Consider the following 24,378-nt stretch of genomic DNA (forward strand, 5'->3'; position numbering starts at 1 on the left):
CAGGCTGTAGGGATATTTCATTTGTTTTAATGTTTTTATTTAAAAAAAAATTAAAGACCTTCATGGCACAACTTCTTCCCAGCACAGTTATGTTTTAGTTATACCAATTACAATACAATTACAACCAATAAACCAAGAGGGAGAGGGGGACTTCTGACTTCAAACTTAAAAATGGGGGGGGGGGGGGGAGCCCACTTAAAACAAAGTTAAAAATTACTTAAAAAACCTTTCAGAGTAATTGCCAACACAACTGTTTTATATTGGCATTCCATTTCCTGCCATCTGATCAATGCAGACACAGGTAGTGCTGAGAAATAAAGTGTCCCAATACAAGGTATACAGATGAGGTAATTTACAACAACAAAGAAGTTGTTACTCTGTAAACCCTTGCCCCCCCCACCCACCCAATTGGGTCTTTTTTTTTTTTTTTTTTTCATGCTTCTGCAGTGACTCCGTAAGTAGCATTTAAAAAACTTCTATTTCTTTTAAAAGGCTCTTGGGTGGCATTTCAGAGTCCTCTGCATTCACCTTCAGTTTCTTGCAAGGTCTGATGCGTGTTAGGAGGTTCATCTGTCTGTAGCTCCCCACATCAGCCTCTGCTACACCTAGATTCTGAGCTACAAGGATGGGGGTGTGAAGTCTTGATTTACAACAACCCTCCTCCCCACCTAAAAAGAAAGAATTTATTAGTCATAAGTGTCCTGTTGAAATCACAATCCAGTGCAAATGTAATCACAAATTGCATCTCTGGCACATCTGGCGCTTTTAGCTTCTGCACAAATTCAACATGGTAACCCCCACAGCATTCTAGGGCATAAAAGGGTCAAGAACAATAAATATCCACTATAAGTGGCCACAAGGAAAAAAACCACCCTGCCACACAGTCAGAATGTTTTCCCTACAGTTGAGAAGCATTGTAAAAGGAGGCTTCAGCTTTCTCTAAAGTTCACCATTATATTCACTAAAGCCATCACCTTGATAAAGTTACTAGAGCCAAGATGGGTTACAAAGTTAGTTAAGTTCATTAAATTCAACTCCTCAAATAATTACATTTACCTATGATGCCCAGGTGAGAAAGGCTTATGAATCTATAAAGGTAGGAGAATGGGGAACTAAGACTTTAGGCTTTAAAATGTTGGAAGAATTTTTCCTAGTCCCCACAAGCAGCTACTGTAATGAAATTAACAGGAAAAAATACAGAGCTGATGGTTTTGCTATTGTGCTTAAAAAACTAGGCTTCCTCAGTGAAGCACCTGATAAACTTAGGTGGTTGGATTACAGTGGAAAATCCACTTTACATACACACAAACACACAAAAACTGGCGACTTTTTCCATCCTCAATCCCTGCATTGCTGAGACACAAAATGAATTTTATGGCAAAGGATCCTTAATCCCCAGAGACGCTTTGGCTTGTGGTGCTTTTTTAAGGCCTCTCTGCCCTGCCCGGTACCATGGGTCGAACGAGGGGTGTATAAAAATGGGGGCTTAGGAAGCCTCCACGGTACAGGGCTGCAGGCCCCTCAGATGTGAACGTGAGACACCCACCCAGCGAGACCTTTACACAGGGAACTTAAATCTAACCTTGATAAATAAAACCAAACGTTTATTTACACCAAAGAATTCCAACACTGGATCTTTCACATATGAAGGACAAAGTATTATATATACACACAGCAAGGGGTGGCAGGGCTGTAACAAGAGAGTTTATAGTTTTCCCATAATTACAGGTCTACCATTTCAGTTTCACTGGAGACAGTGGCTCTGCTCCTACCTCTCAGATACATTTACAAGATTGAGGGGCAGGTCTTCTCACTGGATGGCATGTGAGGATAGGGGAAGATAAGAGGAAAAGAAGGTAGAAAGCTTAAAATGAAACAGTGTGGCCACATCTCCCATTAGCTCTTAAAGCACTGTTAGCATGAAACCCATATAAACAAGGTTTTTTTCTTTTGTAAAAAGCAGTAAGTTATACCCAGTAACTAACTGAATTCAAAATGGCCAAGTCAAAGAAAACTGAAAAAGATTTTGCCTTCCCCCTCCTACCAGCTATATATGTTGGGAGATAAAAGAGGAGAGGACCAAGGTAAAGAGCCTGGAAGGGAAGGTTATTCAAGTTTTAAACTAAACTGAAACTAAACTTATAAGTGAGTTAGCTTTAGGGTCAGGTCAATAAGACATGATTCATACTGAACAGAAGTTTTCAGGACTTGGGGTAGTTTTTCAGCATTTCAATTAACTATTAAGACATATTTCCACTAGATTCACCAGGAGAACCCCACTGAAGCACTTTGGGAGTTAGGTGATGGAAATGACTAGCAGGGTGCTGCTTTCATAGTTGGGTCCCCCTTCCTTCCTACCTCCCTTGAAGAAGCTACATTTTTGTAATCTCTGAAAAACAAAATGAGATACAAACCCCCCAAAGTGTGGGATGGTAGGGGAGCAATGGTGGGCATGGGAAGAAATCTCCACCCAACTGCAGCTGCTGGAATTGAGGCTGGTTTATCTTTGTTCTTTAGTGATGAGGAACTGAATTTGGAAGGGGAGAAAAAAATTTATCTGTGAAATATTCCACTTGCAGGTAATTTTTCAGGGAATCCCCTGAGTTATGAAAAGTTTGAATTAAAAAAAAAAAAAGGAAAAAAGATAAAGAAAATCAGCCTATTATAATTTTTTTTTATGACTGAACTACTATAATTCCACAAGCAACAGTTCAGACACGGTGCTTCTTAAGTATTTCACCCCTCCCCGCCAGGCGCAAGCTGCATCAAGGAGAGAGTGGACTCCTCCACCTCTGCTCAGGCATCAGGAGACATAAGGGGCCATTACTGCTGGGCGCCAGCGGCAGCTGGGACAGGCATCCCGAGGGGGTTGGCAGCAGCAATCACTGGTGAGCCTGCCAGAGGTCCGAGGGGCGAAGGGGTTGGCACTGAAGAAATCCCTGAAAGAAAACAGCTGAGAGTGAGGCAGGGACACCAACCATGGAAATATTAGTCACCAGTTTTTCATAGTACTTACCTCAAAAGTGACACAATAATAATTGTTTACTGAAGGCATCTCCTTCACAGATTTTTACAAATTAAACTAATTTCAAATTAAATTCTTACAAGTTAAATTAAAGTGGCAAGTTCTAATAAATTTAGGAAGTAAAGAAATACATGACTGGCAAGTTTAAGCAGTCTGTCCAAGGTAAAAAGCAAATTGGCAACTATGCTTGGATTCTACCCGAGGCCTATCTAGCACAGCACTGTGCACATTTCCTGCTCTGCAACCTGTAACACAGTGGCCAACAGCCACATGTCACTACTAAGCACTTGAAATGTGACTAGCACAACTAAGAAACTGATTTTTTAATTTTATTCAATTTTAATTAATTTAAATAGCCACATGTGGCCAGTCACTACCATAACTGAACAGCGGAGGGCTAGACTCAAAGCTCATGTGCTTACATCAGCTGCCAGCTAAAATTTCACAACTGCTTAAAGTCCTTTTTTTTTTGTGGGGAAAGGAGCACCCATCTCTAAGCTAACATAGTGTTTAAGAATTTATTTCCATTTCATTTCTTCCACTCATCTAATGATCAGAATTAGAGGACAACTGCTTGTTAACTGTTCTCAATCAGCCAGTTACTCAATTTTCAAAATGTTTTTTGAACAGGCAATGTATTTACATGACTCAAAATACAAAAGGTTTAAAATAAAGTACACAATGAAAAAATCTGCCTTGCCCTGTCACTTGGCCGATTTATGGCACTATTTCTGGGGTATATCCTTACAGAAATACTTAATGCATTTACATGAATATAATATTATAATCATATTTATATAAGAATTATATATAGGAATGTGATTATATATTTTTGCCCACTCCTGGTCCTGGATATGGTTCTGTAGCTTGCTTATTTCATTTCACATTACCTTGGAGTTGGAGCTAGAAAAGAACACAAAACACTCATTCTTTTCTCTGGCCATATAGCATTCCACTGAATGAATGTCTCATAATTCATTTAACCAGTTCCTGAGAGCTGTTGTCGGTGTTTCCGTGTTACAAATAAGGCTACAGCAAATAACTTTGGATAGACATCGTTTTACATATAGGCAGGATATTCAAGAGAATGAATGCCAGAATGCAGCCAGTTCTTCGAAAAACTGCAATAACAGCAATTCTTTGGGGGTGTCTGAGTAAATGCCCTCACCACCCCAAGTGTACCCACACAGATGCTGCCTACACACGTAATTCTGAGAAGAGGCCTATAATTTCTTTTGAATAACTGTGTAGTCTGTACAAAAACTTGCTCTAAGTCACAGAAACTCAACAATAATAAAAAATAATTTCATATAAACCTTTATAATTTACTAAGCACATTATAGTTGCTCTGGAAAAAAAAAAAAATCAAAGAACCATTCTTATACACACATATACCCCATGTACAAACCCCTCCTCTACTTCCCTCAATTTCTTGTTTCTGAGGACCATGTATGTCAACTACTGTCACTCTAAACTAAAATAAAAGGACCCATTTCGTTCTTCATGACTTGTTGGGATGTTCATGTCCCACAGTGAGGAATTTTAGGATTCTGGCCTAGAAGAGCCTGTTGATTGTCTACTCAAGTATACCAAGTGTCAAAAGCATCCTGAAACCCAGTGGAAAGAGTCACACAGGTCAGGCTATCATTATAGAACAAAGGAGACCCACAAGAAACCAGCCAAAAACAGGGACCAAATCAGGCCACAAACACACAGAGAAGGATAACTGACTTCTACCTTTTGTTTTTAGAAATTTAACAAAAGCCCTACTGGTATGGCTCAGGGGGATGGATGTTGTCCTGCAAACTAAAAGGTCGCTGGTCAATTCCAAGGCAAGGGCATGCCTGGGATGCAGACCAGGACCCCAGTTGGGGGCACGCAAGAGGCAACCGCACACAGATGTTTCCTTCCCTCCCTCCCTCCCTCTCTCTAAAGTAAATAAAAATCTTAACTTAAAAAAAAAAAAAGGAAAGAAAGAAGCAAACTCTGGTGGTGTGGTTCAGTGGATTAAGTGCTGGCCTGTGAACCAAAGGATCGCCAGTTCAATTCACAGTCAGAGCCCACGCCTGGGTTTCAGGCCAGGTCCCCAGTAGGGCGGGCACACAAGAAGCAACCGCACACTGATGTTTCTCTCCCTCTCTTTCTCCCTCCCTTATCATCTCTCTAAAAATAAACAAAATCCTTAAAGAATAAGTAAATAAAATTGTTAAAAAAAAAATTTAATAACAAACTGACCTGACATCATATTGGCGCTGCTGACAGGCGTACTGCCTCCTGGCATGCTAGATGAGCCCATTCGAGCCTGGTCCTTAACAACAGTGTCTAGGAAAAAAGAGAAAAATGTTAGGTTCTGTTATGTTTAACAATTGAACTACTGGTCTTAAAGCAGTTGCCCTCATTCTTTGAATTTTATTTACACTTCATGTTATTCCCAGAAGAACTTAAGGTGGCTCCGTCTTCACCATGAATTAGACAAATAACAGAAAACAGAATCATCTTTCCTGTCAAACTAGTAAAGGCAATCTCTTAAATGAAATGGTAGGAAGATGAGGTAATTATCCATGGTAGAACTAATTTAAAGCAAAACCGATTCCATTCGGGTTTAATGAGACAATATAATCTAACTTCACTTAGAGGGTGATATATTATCAAAGTGAACTGATCTTACTGCAGTCCACAACTCAGTGGTCATGCACAGTGCCATATAGGACAAAGCTGTAGGTTGTGCAAGTCAGTACTATTACCACAGACTTCATGTCCGTCTGCTTCAGGTACAGGAGGATGGGCAACAGTATAATCGATGAACTACAAAACCACCCCACTACTCCAAGGAACAATCCAATGTTGAAGCTAACATCAAAGTAAGGATGGGGTGAGTCTATGTGACATCTTCGCCAAGGACAGCACACTTAGCCATACTCACAAACCTAAGTCAAGGTGTTCATACAGTTAAGACTTTCAAGCTGCCTCGGCTCTCTCCAATAAATGATAACCAGAGACAGGACAGATATAGGGCTATGTCTTACAAAACCACTCCAGGCTGTCTAGCCACTGAGAAGTATCACCCACACAGTAAGAAAAGCAGTTACTTAGGAGCAATCATATTAAGTACTCTGTTGGACAAGAATCCTTCCAACAATTCTATAAGACAGCTGCCATTACTGTTGCCATTTGAAGAAGCTGAGGCTCAGGCAAAAAGGCTTTGCCACGAGCTAAGCAGAGCTGGGATTCCAACTCTCTTTTGTAGGGCTTGTGAGTCCAGAGCTTTCTTCACAGCATGTATTCTCTTTTGCCTTGCACAGTCTGCTGGGCAGGCCTGCACAGGCTCTGTGGACTGGACAGCTGGACTCACAGAAATAGGGGTGCTCCATGGCTTCCCTTGCAGTGAGCCGTGACTGGTGATCGTATCGCAGCAGCTTGTCCAGGAAATCCAAGGCCTCAGGGCTGACAAGGTGCTGGTTTTCACTGTGGACAAAGCGTTCCCATCGCTTACGGGAGTGTCTGCAGAGCCAAATGGGGTAATGAGAAATGAACCAAGGTGCAGCGGAGAAGCCCAACATTTCACTCCTAGGTTTTCCTTAGTGTCTGGGAGCCTAGCCACTAGCAAAAAGAGATCAAAACTCGAGAGAGTTTTATAGCACTCTGTCACTGGGGGTACAACCAAGCTAATTGGAGAGACTGAAAACTGCAGAGTTGCACAAAAGAAAATTCTGAGTCCTCACAATTTTACAAAACATAATTCAGTTCCTTTACAGGACTGAATACTTCTGCACACTAAGAAGGATCAGGTGGCTGGGCTAACCAGGCCTCTTTCCCATCCCCACACACATTCCTAGCATCTCTGCCACTTGGCAGCAAAGCCTTTGCATCAGGGAAGTCCACCTCCTGGTAAGTGGTGAATGAATTAGTACTGTGTCTAGCCACTATTTTCAGAGTCCATATTCTGCAGATCAGCCTTGAAGCATGCATTTTCTATTGCTATTTCTTTCACTTAGAGTGGGTTTAGTCATTGGGAAAAGCAACCTAAATCAAGACAATTTGATATTTGAGTCAACTGTAATCCTTCTACTAGAACTGACATTCCATTCATTTTACAGGAATCTTCTGACTACAATCTCCACACACAGACTCCTTTACATAAATCTGGGAAAATGGCCATTCAGTCCATTGTTTTTATCACAGGATTACCCGAGTAGCATCTGTAGCACTGACCCACTGATGCTTCAGCAATGTTGGCAAAGAACCTATTTTTTGAGGATCCAAAGTGTCAATCTACAAAGTGTACCTTAAAGCACTTAAGGCACGGATGCACAGATTTTATTTTATAACTCACCTGCCCAAGATATCATTGAAACGTGGATCTAATTCAATGTTGTATTTGTCAATATAGTCATATAAATCTTCTGTCCCCAGTACCTTGGCTATCCTCACCAACTAGAATTGTAGAAAAGACAAAACCCCATACAAACACGTTACATGATTAAATAATCAATTAACCACGACTGGATTAACAGAAAGGGATCATCATGGCTATAGGCATGAACATTACACCTAATTTACTTCAAATTTCTATACACGGCAGGAATGGATTTCCACATAAAATTCCCTAAATCAGTACTCAATGTGACAGTGTCAAAAAGAAAAAAAAACAATTATAACCTTCCCCTTGAAATGTCTCTCTGATGAAGTCTTATAATTTTCCCCCTCAAAACCCAGCTACAGGTGTCACTTCTTTTGAGAAGCTCCCCTTGTACACTCAGACCACTCATTCCCACAACTGCCTTTTGTACCTTGTCTACAATTCTACTCTCACATTTATAACTGTAACTTATTTCCTTATATGTTTGATTCCGTTACTAGATAGACTATGAGCTACTTGAGAGGCTGAACTAATATTTTTTTAATATATTCCCAATCCTGCATGGCACCTGATAAAAGAGCTGTTGATTTTAACTGATCTTCAAGGGGAAGTGAAGCTAGTATAAAGAATATCATCTGTATTTCTACTGACATCAACTCAATCTGTATAAAGAGACAAAAAAGGATCAAAGAAATACCATATATAAACCAACATGTTGAAGAAAACATTTTCAACTCTAATGAAAACTCGTATTAGGAGATTCTGTTTCACATGTATAATTTAAAATAAAACAAACACAAATGAAAAATACTAGGGGAAAAAACAGTGATTTCAAAAGGCTAAACTGGTAGCTCCCAAAACACCAATATGAGAATCAATGTTGAGTTGGCTGAATAAGCCATGAATTGAAAATTATTCTAGGGCCCCACTCTCTGAGATTCTGAATTAACAGGTCTCAGGTTGGGGTTGGGTGTTTCAGCAAAAATCCACTGCAGTTTCTACTAAGCAGTCAGATCTGGCCATCACTAGGTTAGACCAGTAAACTCCCTAAAGGGAACAACTTATATCACCTGATCATAATTGTCATGTCCATGGAAAAATGGCTCCTTCCGGAAAATCATACTTGCCAGCATACAACCCAAGCTCCACATATCCAAACTATAATCGTACATCTGCATTAAAATAAAAAAAGAAATCAGTTATAAATGAAAAAACAAGAGTAAATTATCTTGTATTTTCAAAATAAAAAATTGCTCTTTATTAAAAAAAAAATCGCTCCACTAAAAAGTCCAAACACCAATAATATCTTCACATATTACTTTTCAATTTTCTATGCATTTCCCGTTTTAAAACAATCTGTATATACTATTTTGAATTACCTTTTCACTCACATAAGAACATCTCAAGTTGTTCGCCTATGGAAACTTTTTAATGTGTAGCATTATTTTATTGCACAAATGTTTCAGAATTTAATCTTTAATTTTCCCATAATAGGATAAATATTAACCTATAAATAATACAAAAATATTTTTATGCATAAAATGTTTGAGCTCATGATTACATTCTCAAGATCCCAATAAAAAAATTTCTAGGCTAATGTCCAAACTTTTTAAGGTATCTGATAACACCTGGGAAGACTGGGCATTAAAGTACTCCCAAGGACTTTGTTTATGTGAGGAGAAGGAGGAGGGCATTTTTATTTTTAGCAGAGGAAAGGTCTTTATATATAGAATACATTTATGAAAATCACAAGAAGGCATTTTTTTAGTTTAGTCCTTAGGCTGGTTAAACCTAGCTTACTACTCTCAAACTAGCTCTAGAGTTTCTAATTAGAAAAAGTTAGCTTTGGTGTAATTTTTTTTCAGTATCAAATGCAGATCAATGGATATTCTACTGACATTATGACAATAAAAATGTAAGTTATGGTAGATAAGCTGAGGTGATCTATATTTTATATTTTACACCTGTATAAAAGAGATGCCATGGATGTGTATAAATGATCTCCTCAAAAGCACAAAATTGTATTTTTCACAAATTATGTACAAAATAAACATAAACCGAAGTTTTATTTGCCTTTCTCTTCTCACCTGATAGTCTACAAGTAGCTCTGGACCTTTGAAGTATCGAGAAGCAACTCGGACATTATATTCTTGGCCAGGATGGTAAAACTCAGCTAAACCCCAGTCTATTAGCCGTAGCTAAAAGGGAAAAAAAAAAGAGAGAGAGAAAGTCATGAGCAATTTTATCTTTCAAGCTACTCGACATGCTGTCTTTAGAGTACTCTTTTAAAAATACAAGCCATGTCACTTTCCATTGAAACCCCTTCAGTGACTACTTATTATACAGGGGTAAGCAAAAGTAGGTTTACAGCTGCCCATATGGAAAAATACACAATACAAAAATCAACTCCGTGTTTTGTGTACTCACAACTATAAACCTTGTTCTGCTCACCCCTGTAGTTAATAGGAAAAACAAACTTGGAGAGCTGTTTAACTTGACATACAGGGTTCTCCATGACTTAATTCTTGTGCTACAGGGAGACTTGCTGAAAGACAATTTCATTCTGTGCTTCTGCAAATTTCTCAAACTGCTCACCTGAATAGTGTCCAGACTACCCAACCTAGACTCCTATTGGTGAACATCTTATCTTTTAAGATATATAAGTTAGCCACTTCACTGGAAGTTTTTTCTAAATTATCAAGTAGAACCATTGCCTTTAGCCCTCCTTGAACCTCAAGTATACTTCTTTAAGAGAACCTATAATACTTAAAAAAACAAAACCCTCACCCAAGGATATGTTTACTGATTTTAGAGAGGAAGAGAAATATCAATGTAAGAGAAACACTGGTTGCCTTCTGTATACACTGTGACAGGATCAAACCTGTAACCTTTTGGTATATAGGCTGATGCTCCAACCAACTGAGCAACCTGGCCAGGGCAAACCCACAACTCTTCTATTGTATTTTTGTTTTCTATCTTTCTTTTTCAAAATGTACTGCAAACTCTTTGAAGGTAGGGACTGTTTCATTTGCCTTTTAATTTTGAAAATTCAACATACTGCCCAGGACACATGAGAAAAATAAAAAATATTTGTTGAGTGAATGAAGAGAAAAAGGACATAAAATGGCCCTTATCAAAATGTATCTTAAAAGTGGAAAGTACTAGCAAGGACAAAAGGCAACCTTATCTGTCCACTGTTCAAAGTATAACTGTGGTTTGAAGTGTCGGTAGTAGGCCTGCAAATGCCTGACTACTCGTCACTGTCTCTCCATAAGTTCACTGTTAACTAGGTACACTGTCCTCCTTGTTTTGGTAAACAAAGGGAACTACAACAAAATGTACAATAAAAAGAATAATAAAAAAATAGTTTACTTTTAGAGAGAGGGGAGGGAGGGAGAATGGGAGGAAAACATTGATATGGGAGAGAAACACTGGCTGCCTCTCTCATGCCCCCAACTGGGAATCTGGCCTGCAACCCAGGCATCCACCCTGACTGGGAATCGAACTGGCGACATTTTGGTTTGCAGGCTGGCACTGAGCCACACCAGCCAGGATGAAAGTATTTCTTTTTTTTTACAGTCTTTCTCTTCAACCCCTTAATAAAAGTGCTCTAGAGCTATCCCTGAGTTTCCTTTCCTATAAAATATTCCCAGATGACTATTTCTGGTCTTGTGGCTTCACACACAACATATGAGCATTTCTCACCTATACTCTCTGGCCCATGTCTCCTATCAGCCATCTTTCCATCTCTGACCACCTAACAAACATCTCAAAGCTAAACTTCTCATTATTCTGTTTCTCCCACAGCCTCCCCTCTTCTTCTCAGTTAAAGGTCATACCATTGATCTTGTCATTCAGGCCAAAAAATTTCACTCTGGACTCCCGTGTCCCTAATACCCCATATCTGCCAACGAACCTTGTTGGCTCTACCATATTCTGACCATTATTATCACTTCCACTCCTACTGCGCTGGTCCCAGCCACCCTGACTGATTTACTGCAATAGCCCCTTCTCCTAGTCAAGCTACTTTCATCTTGCCCTCTATTCTCTACATAGCAACCAGAATACTCCTTTTCAAAAGCTTTGTATTTAAAAATTATTATAAATTCACAGTAATTGGAGATATTATATATCCTTCACCCAGCTTTACATTTCCTCTAAGGGTAACATCTTATATAACTACAGCATAACACCAAAACCAGGAAACTGACATTGGCACAATTCACAGACCTTATTTTTCTCCAATTTTACATGTTGGGGTGTGTGTGTATGTTTGTATATATAGTTCTATGTATATTTATCATGTGCAGATTTTAATAACTCCTACCATAAGATACAGAACTATTTCATCACCAAAGATGTCCCTTGTGCTATTTGTTCTCCACTTTCAAACCTGTGGCAACTCCTGTTCTCTAACTCTATTATTTTGAGAATGTTATTGTAAGTGGAATAATCAGCACAACTTTTTGAGATATTTTTCCCACTTAGCAAGAGATCCAACCAAGTTGTTGCATTATCTTTCCTTTTTATTGCTGAATAATACTCTTCAGTCATAACACTGCATGGTATAAATATACCAGTTTGATTAACCATTCACTCACTGAAGGGCATTTTTCCTCCTCATTTCAACTATTACAAATAAAGACCACCTTCAGCCCTGGCTGGTGTTGCTCAGTGGATAGAGCACTGGCCTGTGAACCAAAGGGTCATTGGTTCAATTTCTAGTCTAGGGCACATGCCTGGGTTACAGGCCAGGTCCCCCGTGGGAGGCGCGTGAGAGGCAACCACACATTGATGTTACTCTCCCTCCCTTCCCCTCTCTCTAGAAATAAAATAAATAAAATCTTTTAAAATTATTTATTTATTTAGAGGAACAGAGGGAGAAAGAGGAGAGAAACATCCATCGGTTGCCTTCCACATACACTCCAAGTGGGACTGATCCCACAAGCCAGGCATATGCCTTGACTGGGATTCAAACCGGTGACCCTTCACTTTATGGGACAATGGGCTCAACCAGCTGAGCCAGAGATGTTTGTCTGGCTTTTAAAGAACCTGAAAAACTATAAAACAATAGTCTGTCACTTTCCAAAATGGCTGTGCCACCTTACATTCCCACCAGTCATGTACGAGAGACTTGAGTTTCTCTGCATGAGATGGAGCAGGGGCAGGGGGGAGAAAGATCTATATGAGAAACATCAACTGGTTGCCTCCTATATATGCACCCCTACCGGGGACCCAAACTCAGGCAAATGCCCTGACTGGTAAGTGAACCCACAACCTTTTGGAGCATGGGATGAAGCTCCAACCAATTAAGCCACCTGGCCAGGGTGACGTGTAGTAACTTTTAAAAATGCAAGTAAGAGCTTGCCAACCCTTTCTTCAAACCCTGCAAAATCTTGCATCTTCAGGCAAAAGGTCTGACAATGATACTTAAAAGTTTTATGTGATCTGGTTCTCTTTACCTCTCTGACACCATTTCCTCCCTATTTCTCAGGTCATTCTAATCCCAGGTCTATCCTTACCACTGTTCCAACAACCCAGGCACATTCCTGCCACAGGGCTTTTGCATCCTCTATCTAGGACACATTTCTTCCCAAGGTTGCATTTCCTGAATATTTCATCCATTTCACAACTGTGCACATTTAATTCTCATAACAACCTGATGGCAATGCAGGGCAAATATTATACCTGTTATACAGGTAAGAAAGAAGAGGCAAATGAGGACAGAGTTACTGTTTTGCCTACTACACTAATCTGTTTCCTTCTTGATAGTATTCTTAGGAATGTGAATAAATAATGGTTTAAACATTCTTATTTGTTAATTCATTCATCGAAGATGGGTTGTACAGTCTAGCAAGCTAATGAAGACATTTGTCAGTCCATCACATTACCTTTCTGTGCTCATGATCAATCATGACATTATGGGGCTTCACATCTCTGTGCATAATTCCCATGCTATGACAATAATCCAGGGCCTGTAAAAGAAATAGGTAGAAAACAATTAGCTTGCTCAAGAGTGATTTTCTAGTCCAAGTTCCTTACTTATTCCTCCATTGTTTCTTTTCTATCCTTGCAGCACCCCTGGGAGTTACAGTTAGGACAATCACTGCTACAGCCATTCTTCAGAAACTTGCTCAAGATCCCAAAGTCAAAATCATGGCCTCTGAATGTTAACTTTTATTCTTACACAGTTGTTACAACATCCTTTCTGTTCAAAAAGACCCAAAGTGTACACCAATTGCATCACTTCCAATTTTTCTCCCTTACTCAAATTTTGGATTATTTTCATAAACATAGACCCCTCCAAAGAAGAGAATTGATCTGTACTACAAAACTGTTATTCATAGACCAATAATTCTTTAGAAGTTAAGAGTTTACAATAGGGGTTGCTAAAACCATGGCCTGTATATGGCCTGTAGCCTTTTTTGGTGAATGTTTGTGTTAATGGAACAGCCATACCTATTTGCATGTTGTATGTGGCTGTTTTCATATTACAACAGCAGAGCTGAGTAGTGTGAGAAAGAACCTATGACCACAAAATCAAACATTTTATTGTTTATCCCTGTAGAGAAGTTTGCCAACTCCTGATTTATGATATCAAATCCAACTTGAAAACCATGTCCAATCTCAAACTAAGGTGAACTGAGTAGCACAACCGTTGGGATTTGCTAATCCCAGCTTTTAAATCATCTGATGTCTTTGGCCAAATTCTTGTCCTTCCTTGAATTCCTATGGTTCCAGGGCTAGGCAAGCATACCCTTAATTTTATGAAGTCCTGCTTGCCACAAGACTACATGAGTCAATGGAAAGATCAAATATCTCTATTGGCACAGTCTCTTCAGGGTACTTCTAAGGTTCAAATGCAGGCTTTACGTCAACCATCATTTAGTAAGAAACTTTAGCCAACTCCTAGCAATTTTCTCATCTATAAAGCTGATATTGTGCCTACTAGGAGCAAGATTTTGGTGATCTCACTTTAGAAATCAAAGTCCACTCTAAACCATCATCTCTAAGCAGAGATTTACATAATCCTTAGGACAATGACCCTTTGACAGCTGAGTTTACTGTTTTACTTGTTCAATTTTAAGTGAAATAAAGTACACCAGAAGCTAGAACACCAGGAGCTATTTTTACAAGTTTAAACAATTTAACTGTTAACTTTCATAGGAGCAAGATGGAAATTAAAAATATTTAAGGGGCCCCAGCTCTCTCCTAAATACCCTTTCCAAAGCATTCTAAAATTATATTCTTAGCAAACCCTATTCTATAACCTTTACATTAGAATTCTGATGTTATTAACTTATTAAAAACTTACATGAAGAGGACCCTTCTTTCAACATATTTTACAAAGAGTCATTTGGGCTATTTAACAATGGGAAGTTCAATCTAAAGATACTTAGTATCCAAGGTTCCCTTACCTTCAGAATCTCATACATGTAAAATCGAATATCATAGTCTGTTAACGTCTGGTATAATTGCTGTTAAAGACAAATGCAACATTTAAGCCATGAGACACTGCTGATGGAAGGCAATTTCTCATCTTCAGTTGTAGTAATTCCAACCAAGACTTGGCTTACTTGCTACGGTTCCAAGATCTTTCTCTACACCAGTCTCTACTTCTCCAACATAACATTCACTTTAAAGAGATACTTTGAATCTTTAACTCCATATGCAAAAGTCAAGAATTACTTTAACTTCTATTTCTGAAACTATAATCCACTGTTGGGAATATACCAATTTATGTAAGCAACATGCATTTGATATACATTTGCAATTGAGTTTGCTTTTCATTTACCTCCAGACCTTCTCATAAAAGGCATTTTGGCAAATACACAGCCTCCTTAGTAGGGAATTACCCCATCTGCAGATCACCAGTGGGTATGCAGATGGCTTGCTGACAACTCTGTCAAGCCAATTTAACAGAATTATTCCTGTCCCAAATTGAAAGTAAATTTTGAACAACTGTTATGTATCCTCTCCAGTTGTCAAAGAGTTATGGTCTTAAAACAAACAAACAAACAAAAAGCACAAATCATTAAATGGTTAGCGATGTCATCTGACATTTTCTTTGAAGTTACTGTTTTGATTCTAAAACAGTTCTTCCTTTTTTCCTTATCTCAGCAAAAGAATTCAACCATTTATCGATACCTAAAATTTTCTGATATTGGACTAGTGGAAAGGTAAGTCAAATACCTTTACAACTTAAAACCCAAGAGAGTGTCCAAATCTTCTATTGTACTAGATTTGAGAATTGTTTGAAGTAGGCTGCTGGATGGGTTGGAAGTCAGAGAGATCTACGGTAGAGGTACGTGTTGTAGCAGAATTTATACCACCCTTACCTACCCATTCCTTTTTAAGACCTAGAGCCAAGAGTTTCTGAGAAATCTAAGGTATAAGCAGACCTCGCTTTTATATCCAGTACATTCCTTCTGAACACTGCCATTTTAAAGTGAAATGCCCTTGCCAGATTTTGTCTAAACACGTTATTACTTTCATTAAATTTGACATCAGTGGAAACTGTTAAGTGAATAGTAAAGATGGTGAGAAGTAAACATATTGGTCATTAAAGAGGGCACACAATAAATCAAAGTGCAAATACCAAGATGTGGAAATTGGCAGTTTGTACAGGAGTATTTCTACCTTAAAATTTAACACTGAAGAAGAAAAGCTCTTTTTAAGCAAGTTAGAAGGAAGCTCTTCTAATGGCATCCCTACAAGGCCTACTACATGGTCTAAAAACCTAACAACTTGAAATGGTTGGTTATATATTATACCTTGAAGTCTGTGTTGTTTACGTGTTCAAAAACCAAGGCAGGGGTTCGTGACTAGGGAAAAGAAAAAGAAAACACACATTAGCAATAGCCCCGGCAGCTTTAATGGGCACAATGTTTGCGGATGCTACGTGGTGAATTTGGCAGTCCTTGCCTCAGTAGTAGGAAACCCTCTATTGCTACAAGCCCTCCCCACTCTGATCATCACCACACTTAGGTCATTTTTGGGATGGATTTCAAACAGAAGACATGGAGCTGAAGTCTCACCAGGCTCTAGGCAGCCCGACAATGCGCCCATCGCCCATCGGCATCGGACCTGAGTTTGCAAAATGGATTAACACATTTCAGTTTCCAGTGCTATCAGTCTCTTAGCCTAGAAGAATAAGAAATAGTCTGTGGGTGGAGGTCTCTTTGAAAGAAAGACCCAAGCTAGTTAAACGCTATAACTGATTAAGTACTTGTAAAGCAGCACTTAGTGGTAGAGTGGGAACAGAGAGAGGCCAGCTGTGCTCTGGGTCAAACACCACCTCAGCCCTGGTGGGCCTTGTTAGCATCTACTATACTCACCACAGGGTCTTTTACAATGTCTGCCAGTGTGATGATGTTGGGACCGCCTCGCAAATTCTCCAAAATCTTTATTTCGCGCTTGATTTTCTTCTTCTTTACTGGCTAAAAGGGTAAAAGTACATTAGTGAAGTAAAGTATTTCAGGGTATTTTGGCAGATAATGTAATACATAAATGGCTTACTTATGAGCTCCTTGAAGGAAGGAAATGTGTCAGACTCATCTCTGAATCCCCTTCTCCTAGCCCTGTGCCAGGCACTCTGTAGGTTACTTAGCAAATGCTGAATTGAAAGAAAAGTTTTCCATTCCAAAGACCAGATCTCCTCTGCAGAATTAGCATTTAATTCCAATCATCAGTCTTAATGTTAACTTTTTATAACTATACAAAGTAGGATTATAAATGGTAATAGTACTAAGGTATACCTCGATAAATCTTTTACCAATTAGGATGAAACATGAGCTTTCTGTTCCTTCCTGTAAGTCTACAAACACCCAACAGAAGTGAGGGAAACAGGACCAAGATCAAGGATGGCCAAACCATCTTTGCGCAGCACACTGTGGGTTAAACGTGGGCCTTGACGTTAAGACTGCCTAATGCGAATCCTACCTTCATTACCTGCTGGTTCTGTACCTATGGGGAAGTTACATAACCAAAGACTTTAATTATGGGTAAAATGATCAAAAAGAGTACCTACCTCATAAGATTGTTTCAAAAACCAAATGAAATATATGAAAAGATCTCAGAATATGACCGGGACACAATATCTGTCTAGCCTCATGATCAGTATTCCCCTCTCTCCATTCTAAAAAGACCACTCTGCAGAGCCCCTTGAGTGTATCTTCCATACAGTCCCCCATTTTCTCCTCACCCATCATTTCCACATCTGTCCTGGGGCAGAAATGCTTTTCATTTTTCTGAGGAGGGCTTTGGTCCAACTGCACCTCCTCCACAAAGCCTTCCTCCTAAATAGTCTAAAGTGCTGGTCCAAAAGAAATATAATGCAAGTCGCATAGGCATTTTAAAAAAAGAGAGACAAAATTAATTTTAGTAATATATTTTATTTAACAAAACATATTCAAAAGCCTTATTTTAACATGTAAATCAATATAAAAAATTACTAATGAGCAATTTTATATTCCTTTTTCTTTTCATACTAAATAAGCCTTTTAAATCTAGTATATTTTATCCTTACAGCATATTTCAGTTTGGACCAGCCACATTTCAGATGTTCAACAGCCACGTGTGACCTGTGTCTACCATGTCAGACCATGCGGCTCTTCCCTAGGGGAGCTAGTCACTTTGGACTACTGACACACTGGATACAATTCTTGAAAATTGTTTTAAGTAACTATCATTTCTTCACTAACAAGATCAGTGGTTATTTCAATGATCAATAACCTGGATTTTTTTTAATACACAGATTCCCAGGATCCTCCTATGTTTGTTGAATCAGAATCTGTAGAGTATTTTTTAAAAACACTGAGCCATGCCCTGACTGGTGTGACTGGGTTGGTTGGGCCTTGTCTTGCAAACTGAAAGGCTGCTGGATTGATTCCTGGTCAGGGCACATGCCTGGGTTGCAGGCCAGGTCCCCGGTTAGGGGTGTGCAGGAGGACCTGATAGATGTTTCTCTGGCACATCCATGCTCCTCTCCCTCCAAAATTAAATCCTCATCCTTACATAATAAAGGTAACAATCTACTAAAAACAAAAGCATGAAATATAACCAAAAATAGAGAAAGTCAGTATTAGACAATCAAATCAGTATTAGACTCAGAGAGAAGACTAAACCTTTATTCCCTTCCTCTTCCACAATCTAGCTGTATGACTCATGTCAAATCACTTCTCTTTCTTTCGTTTCCTGATCTGTCATATAAAGGTAATCTCTATTAATTTCAGAGGACACAATAGAGGTACTGAAGCACTCCAAAAACACTTTCAAATGCTACTTTAAAAAGGCATCACTATTACTTAGAACAAATCTAAATTCCAATATCTCTGAAATTACAATCTCTCTCTTCTTGTACTAACCTTGAGAATTTTAACAACAACTTTTTCATTATTTGTGATGTTGATGGCTTCAAATACTTCACTATATTTACCCCGGCCTAATTTTCGAACCAGCTGGTAGTCATCTTGATTTCTGTGAACAAAGAGTCAAAGTCATAATGATTTCAGAAGTTCAAATTATCAATCACTAATTCAACTTATAAAATTCTATTACCAATAAGAAGAAAAGAAATAAGAGGTACCAGTAAGAATAAAAGAAATAAGAGGTATTTCAAATAATTCCCAAGTTGGTTTCTTTGTATTTCTTTTTAATTGGGCCAATTAAAAATGTGTATGTGTGTGCATGCATGTGCATGCGTGTGTTCCACATCCTAGAATTAGAAAAATGTAAGCCTTTCAATCCTACACTGTTTACATCTTTATTGGCATACCACACACAGACAACTTGTTTTAGGATCTACTACGTATGCTTGCCTCCAACAATAGACAGCTTTCCCTTGGAGAGTAATTTTTATATATTCCTATCTCCCGTTGCCTGGCCCAGTGATGGCGCTTAACAGGAAATAAATACATGTTATAAATATATTTCAATTAAGCACATTTTGGGAGCAGCTGATTTTTAATGGGCGCTTTTTTTTTTGCAGATTAAATGGCTTTCAAATATATAGGCTTGACCTCCCTCCTGTCCATCAAGGCAAGCCCTGAAGGCAGTCCATATAATGGAGTTTTGCAAACTACACTACAGATAATGAACCACAGTTAGTGGGTCCCTTCCTCTACTTTTGCCTGTATTTTTTTTACGACCACTAAACAACATCAGAGGTAAAAATAAATAAATAAGTAAGTAAATAACATGCCAACATTCTCTCTCTGCTTCTCCTTACAACTTAGAGAACTTTTCTCTAAACAATGACAAACATGGTCCATTTAGTAAGGCCTAAATTCTATTTATTCCTGGCTGGAGACACTGAGAATCCAACATGTAACAAGTCAGCCATTCATTTTCCTCAAGCAGCTAAAAAGAAAGTAAATGAACAGAGAAGGCAAAGGTAGAAACAACAATGAACAACTTAATAATCAAGGCAGGTCTAGGGGAAGAGAACTCTTATTTCTGGTTGAGTTCTCCTCCTGTGGGAAGGCACAGAAAACAAAAGCAAGCAACCAGACAGCACCACACCAAAAACTCAAAAGGGGTATTTAGTGCCATTTTAGCAGAACTAAGTGCAAAATACTCAATTTGAATAGAGTAGTTGAAATTTCTGTAAGACACAGAGGTATTCTAGATCCTAAAGCCTGTGATATAAGGAAAATTGTTACATTTATCAATAATGGCAACATTTATTGGTATTGTACCACTGGTTCTTGACACTATCTTTAAAGCACACTGTGCCTTCTCGGGCAGAGGCAACGTACCCAAATATGATTAAAATATACCCACAACAATTTTGGGAGTCTATATTTGTCCACTTACACACTATGGAAGTCACATGTGGACAGATATAAAACGTAGCCTCTAAGTTTTCAAATGGTTTTCTTTTGCATTTGAATGTCAAAATGCTTTTATCACAAAAATGTATGACCTGATCAATTAAATACATATACCATGTTGGAACGAGAAATGCAAACACGCAAATGAGACTGCACGGAGAATCCGGAGGGCAAAGGCAGCTGTTCAGGCACAGCGCAACTGTTCAAGATGGAATTTGGGCTGAATTCCTGTTACACATGCCTAGTCTCATGACAAAGGCAAATGTTTAGGGTTTAATTTTGCTTCTGATTAGAAAGAGGACACCTTTCTGGAGAACTGTTTCATCCTTTAGAATCATGAGAGAACATTCTCTGACCTCAAAAACACTTTATGTAAGAGTTTGGTGTTTTCGATGTCTATTAACTGCAAAGCCCTTAGCTGAAGCAAGTTGACAGGTAACTCTTGGTTATCAGCTTTGTATAGAGAATATATAAATCAGAGGAAAGACGACTGAAATGTTTCCTAAATAAGCCCATCAAAACTGTTAATTTGTCAAAGCAATACCTTGCTTCTTCATTGAAGAAGAAAACTCAAATCAGACTTCAATCTTGAGGCTTATAAATGCACAGCCAGAGAGGTTTCCTGACATAAATTACTCAACAAATCCACAAGAGTCAAGCCCTTTGGGTGAGTATAGTGAAGTAAAAGGAAACAATTACCCCCATTCCACCACATGTGACTCGTAATCCCAGTACTCCCGGGGTCTGTGCGTATTAACATCTGTGTAAACTCTGGCCCTGCTTGGCACGGGTCCCGACATGTCAGACAGGTTGGCGAACAAAGCTGAACTTGATGTTTGGAGATCTGGCGGTCACCGTGTCCAGAGGCAGCTGGGAGTGAGGGGTATAAGACTTTGTTTCAGAATGCTTTTCTTCAAACTGCAAAACAAAATGCACAAGGGCCCAGGAATCATTTTTTAAAAGCATACAGGAAGAAAGAAAAATCAACTTACAACAATGGCTTTAAATTTACCTTTGGCTCGCCTACCTATTAAATCAAAGAATATATACCAATGCTGTTAGTGTTTCCCTTAGCATACAACAACACCTATTATTAGCCCAAACACTATTCTGCAAAGTAACTTGTTACCTCCTCAGCTAAAGTTTGGATAGCCTGGAAGGGAAAAATGGCATTGAGAATAGATCCAGCATTACTACTATTTATACATTCTACAGAAAGTTGCCAAAAACAGTACTTTTCTTTTTGCAGCTTTCTACAACTGAAAGGCTCTGGAATGGTGGCAAAGCAAAGAGTACAAACCACCAGTCCAACTCTAATTAATTTGACAAAACAAAGAAGGAAATATAGACTTGTTCCCACACATCAAAGTTCAATATCATTTTATATGGATCCAAACCATTTGGGGAATCTTACGTAATTATCAGTTGACCCTGACCACTATTTGAAAGATACACTTGATTGCATTAAATTTAAAAATAAAACCTAGTAATTTCCCCTTAATTTATTTAGTATAGGTACAAGTTTAATAAAAACTGATAGAAAACAGTAAGCTGAACTAATGCAAAATTTAAAAAAAAGTCCATGAAATTTTGAGAAATATGCTTTCTACTAAACTGGTAAACTAAGTCTCCTTTATGATGTCTTCCTTAAACATTCTCTGAGATTCCTATAGCATTTGTTGATTTCTGTTACTCTGTATTTAATTACAAATGTATTGAGTCTCCAGAGATCAAAACCTGAGGAGGACACATCATCATCTATGCAGTTTTCTCATTAAGACTTTGTAACCACAATCTAAATACAAGGAAACACTGGACAAACAAAAAACGAGGAAGATTCTGTTTAAAGTGTGTGTGTGGGACATACAATGTGCTCTTCAAAAACATCAATATTATAACAGACAAAGGAAGGCTAAAAAAACAAGATGACTAAATACATGACCTACCCTATCCTGAACGGGAGGGGGGGTGGGAAATGCTATTAAAAGACAATACTATCAAGATCAAATGACAAAACTGGAACTTAGATGGTAAGTAAGGTATACTCAAGAGTATACTCACTCTGGCCCTGGCTGGGTGGCTCAGTTGGTTAGAGCGTCGACCCATATGCCAAGGCTGCAGCAGGTTTGATCCCTGGTCAGGGCACATACAAGAAGCAACCAATGAATGCATAAACAAGTGGAACAATATATCAGTGTTTCTCTTCCTCTCTAAAAATCAATTAAAAAAAAAGAGTATAAACTCACATATGATAAAGCAAATGTGGTAAAATGTTACAATAGGTAAATCTGGGTAAAGGAAATACAAATATTCTCTTTATTAATTTGTTGAAACATACATTTTTAAAAATCATGGCAAAATACACGCACAATTTACTACTTTAACCATGTTTAAGTATAGTTCAGTGGCATTAAATACATTGACTTCATGTGCAACCATCACATCCTCTGATCTCTGTAATCATTCATCACCTCAAACTGAAATATTGTACCCACTAAACATCAACTTCCACCTCCCCCTAGCTCCTTGTAACCACCACTTTATTGTCTCTATGAGTTTGACTATTCCAGGTACCTCATATAAGTGGAATGAGATTATTTGACCTTTTACATTTGACTGACTTCACTTAGTATGTACGTGTTCAAGATGTTTAAGATTGAATAATACTTCTGTGTATATACAGACCATATTTTTTATCCATTCATTGGTCAACAGACACTTGGGTTATTTCAACTTTCAGGGTATCATGAACAACACTGTGATAGATGTACAAATATTTTTCAGAATTCTTGAACTCTTTTATTCATTTATTTTGGGTATATATCCAAAGGTAGAACTGCTGATCACATAATTATGTTTAATTTTTTGAGGAACCACCATATTCTCTTGTACACTGGCAACATCATTTTATATTTCCATCAGCGATACACAAGGGTTTCAATTTCTCCACATCTTTGCCAGCATTTTTATAGCAGCCATCCTAATGGTGTAAAGTGGAATCTCACTGTGGTTTTGATTTGCCTTTCTCTTATGATCAGTGATGCTGAGCACTTTTTCATGTGCTTCTTGGCTGCTTATCTATCTCCTTTGGGGAGAGAACTACTCAAGTTCTTTGCCTATTTTTTAACTGGGTTTCTTTTTTTTGGTTGTTGAGTTGTAGTTCTTTATCTTTTCTGGCTATTAATCCCTATGGGGTGCCCAAACCACAGCTTGCAAGCTGTATGCAGCTCAGGATGGCTATGAATGCCGCCCAACACAAAATTGTCAATTTACTTAAAACGTTAGGAAGTTTTTTTGTGACTATGTGTCACAATGTATTTCATGTGTGGCCCAAGACAACTCTTCTTCCAGTGTAGCCCAGAGATGCCAAAAGGTTGGACAACCCTGCATATGATTTGCAAACATTTTCTCTGTACTAGTTGTCTTTTCATTCTGTTGACAGTGCTCTTTAATGCACAAAACTTTTAAAGTTGATAAAGCCCAATTTATTTTGTTTCCTGTTGTATATACCTCTGGTGTCATATCTGTATTATTTTTTTCATCTCATGTAAATTTGAAGTTACTTCCAAATAAAAGGTTAAAATAAAATTAGTATAAGAAAACTGAGGCCCAGAAAGAAAAAAGTTTACCCACAATCACATATTTAACAGCAGAGCAAGGACCAGAAACCAAACCTCTGGTTCTTGTGACAGGGATTTCTTTTTGCCATGTAATCATAAACTAGTAGGACAACAACAGCTGACATCTACAAATATTCATTATGTGTCAGCCAGATATGCATGTGGATTTCACTTAATCCTCACCACACAAATGGTGAGAAAGTTGTTATTCCCATTTTACAGATGAGGAAACTGAAGTAAAGAAAGGTTAAGTTACTCGGCAAAAGACAGAGCTGGAGGAGCTGACATTCAACCAGACTATTAAAATGGGGATAAATGTATTTACCTCACAGGTTTGTGGTAAGGAGTCAATAAGTTACTGAATATAAGCTGTTTAGAACTATGTCTATTTGAGAGCTCTCAAAGACGTATTTATGACAACTGCATGTTTTCCAATGCTGTATTTAAGCTGGAGTTTAACTACCATACACAAAAAAAGATATGCCAGAAGACATGACTCCTATGACCATGGTTTCAGTGGCTTAAGGCTTTAAGAGGATG

The 24,378-nt window shown here is 38.4% G+C and overlaps 1 protein-coding gene across 2 annotated transcripts in view; it reads right to left on the reverse strand.

The window, feature by feature from the left end:
* Window positions 1-1,583: 1,583 nt before the first annotated feature.
* CSNK2A1 (casein kinase 2 alpha 1) overlaps window positions 1,584-24,378 on the reverse strand; it is a 47,001-nt gene continuing 24,206 nt past the window's right edge. Inside the window, exons 2-13 of one of the 2 annotated variants that reach the window (XM_054573928.1) lie at window positions 20,918-21,136; window positions 18,752-18,863; window positions 16,724-16,825; window positions 16,160-16,210; window positions 14,804-14,863; window positions 13,277-13,360; window positions 9,473-9,583; window positions 8,456-8,557; window positions 7,359-7,459; window positions 6,378-6,526; window positions 5,261-5,347; window positions 1,584-2,939 (exon numbers count right to left, since the gene is read on the reverse strand). In XM_054573928.1, the coding sequence (XP_054429903.1) occupies window positions 2,824-2,939; window positions 5,261-5,347; window positions 6,378-6,526; window positions 7,359-7,459; window positions 8,456-8,557; window positions 9,473-9,583; window positions 13,277-13,360; window positions 14,804-14,863; window positions 16,160-16,210; window positions 16,724-16,825; window positions 18,752-18,863; window positions 20,918-21,018 (1,176 nt within the window). In that variant the 5' untranslated portion in view covers window positions 21,019-21,136 and the 3' untranslated portion in view covers window positions 1,584-2,823. The other variant, XM_054573929.1, reaches the window with a different exon arrangement.

The sequence above is a fragment of the Pteronotus mesoamericanus genome, unplaced genomic scaffold (genome assembly GCF_021234165.1).
Source record: "Pteronotus mesoamericanus isolate MK-2021 breed Mesoamerican mustached bat unplaced genomic scaffold, CSHL_Meso_final contig_25, whole genome shotgun sequence".
NCBI classification, from domain to species: Eukaryota; Metazoa; Chordata; class Mammalia; order Chiroptera; family Mormoopidae; genus Pteronotus; species Pteronotus mesoamericanus.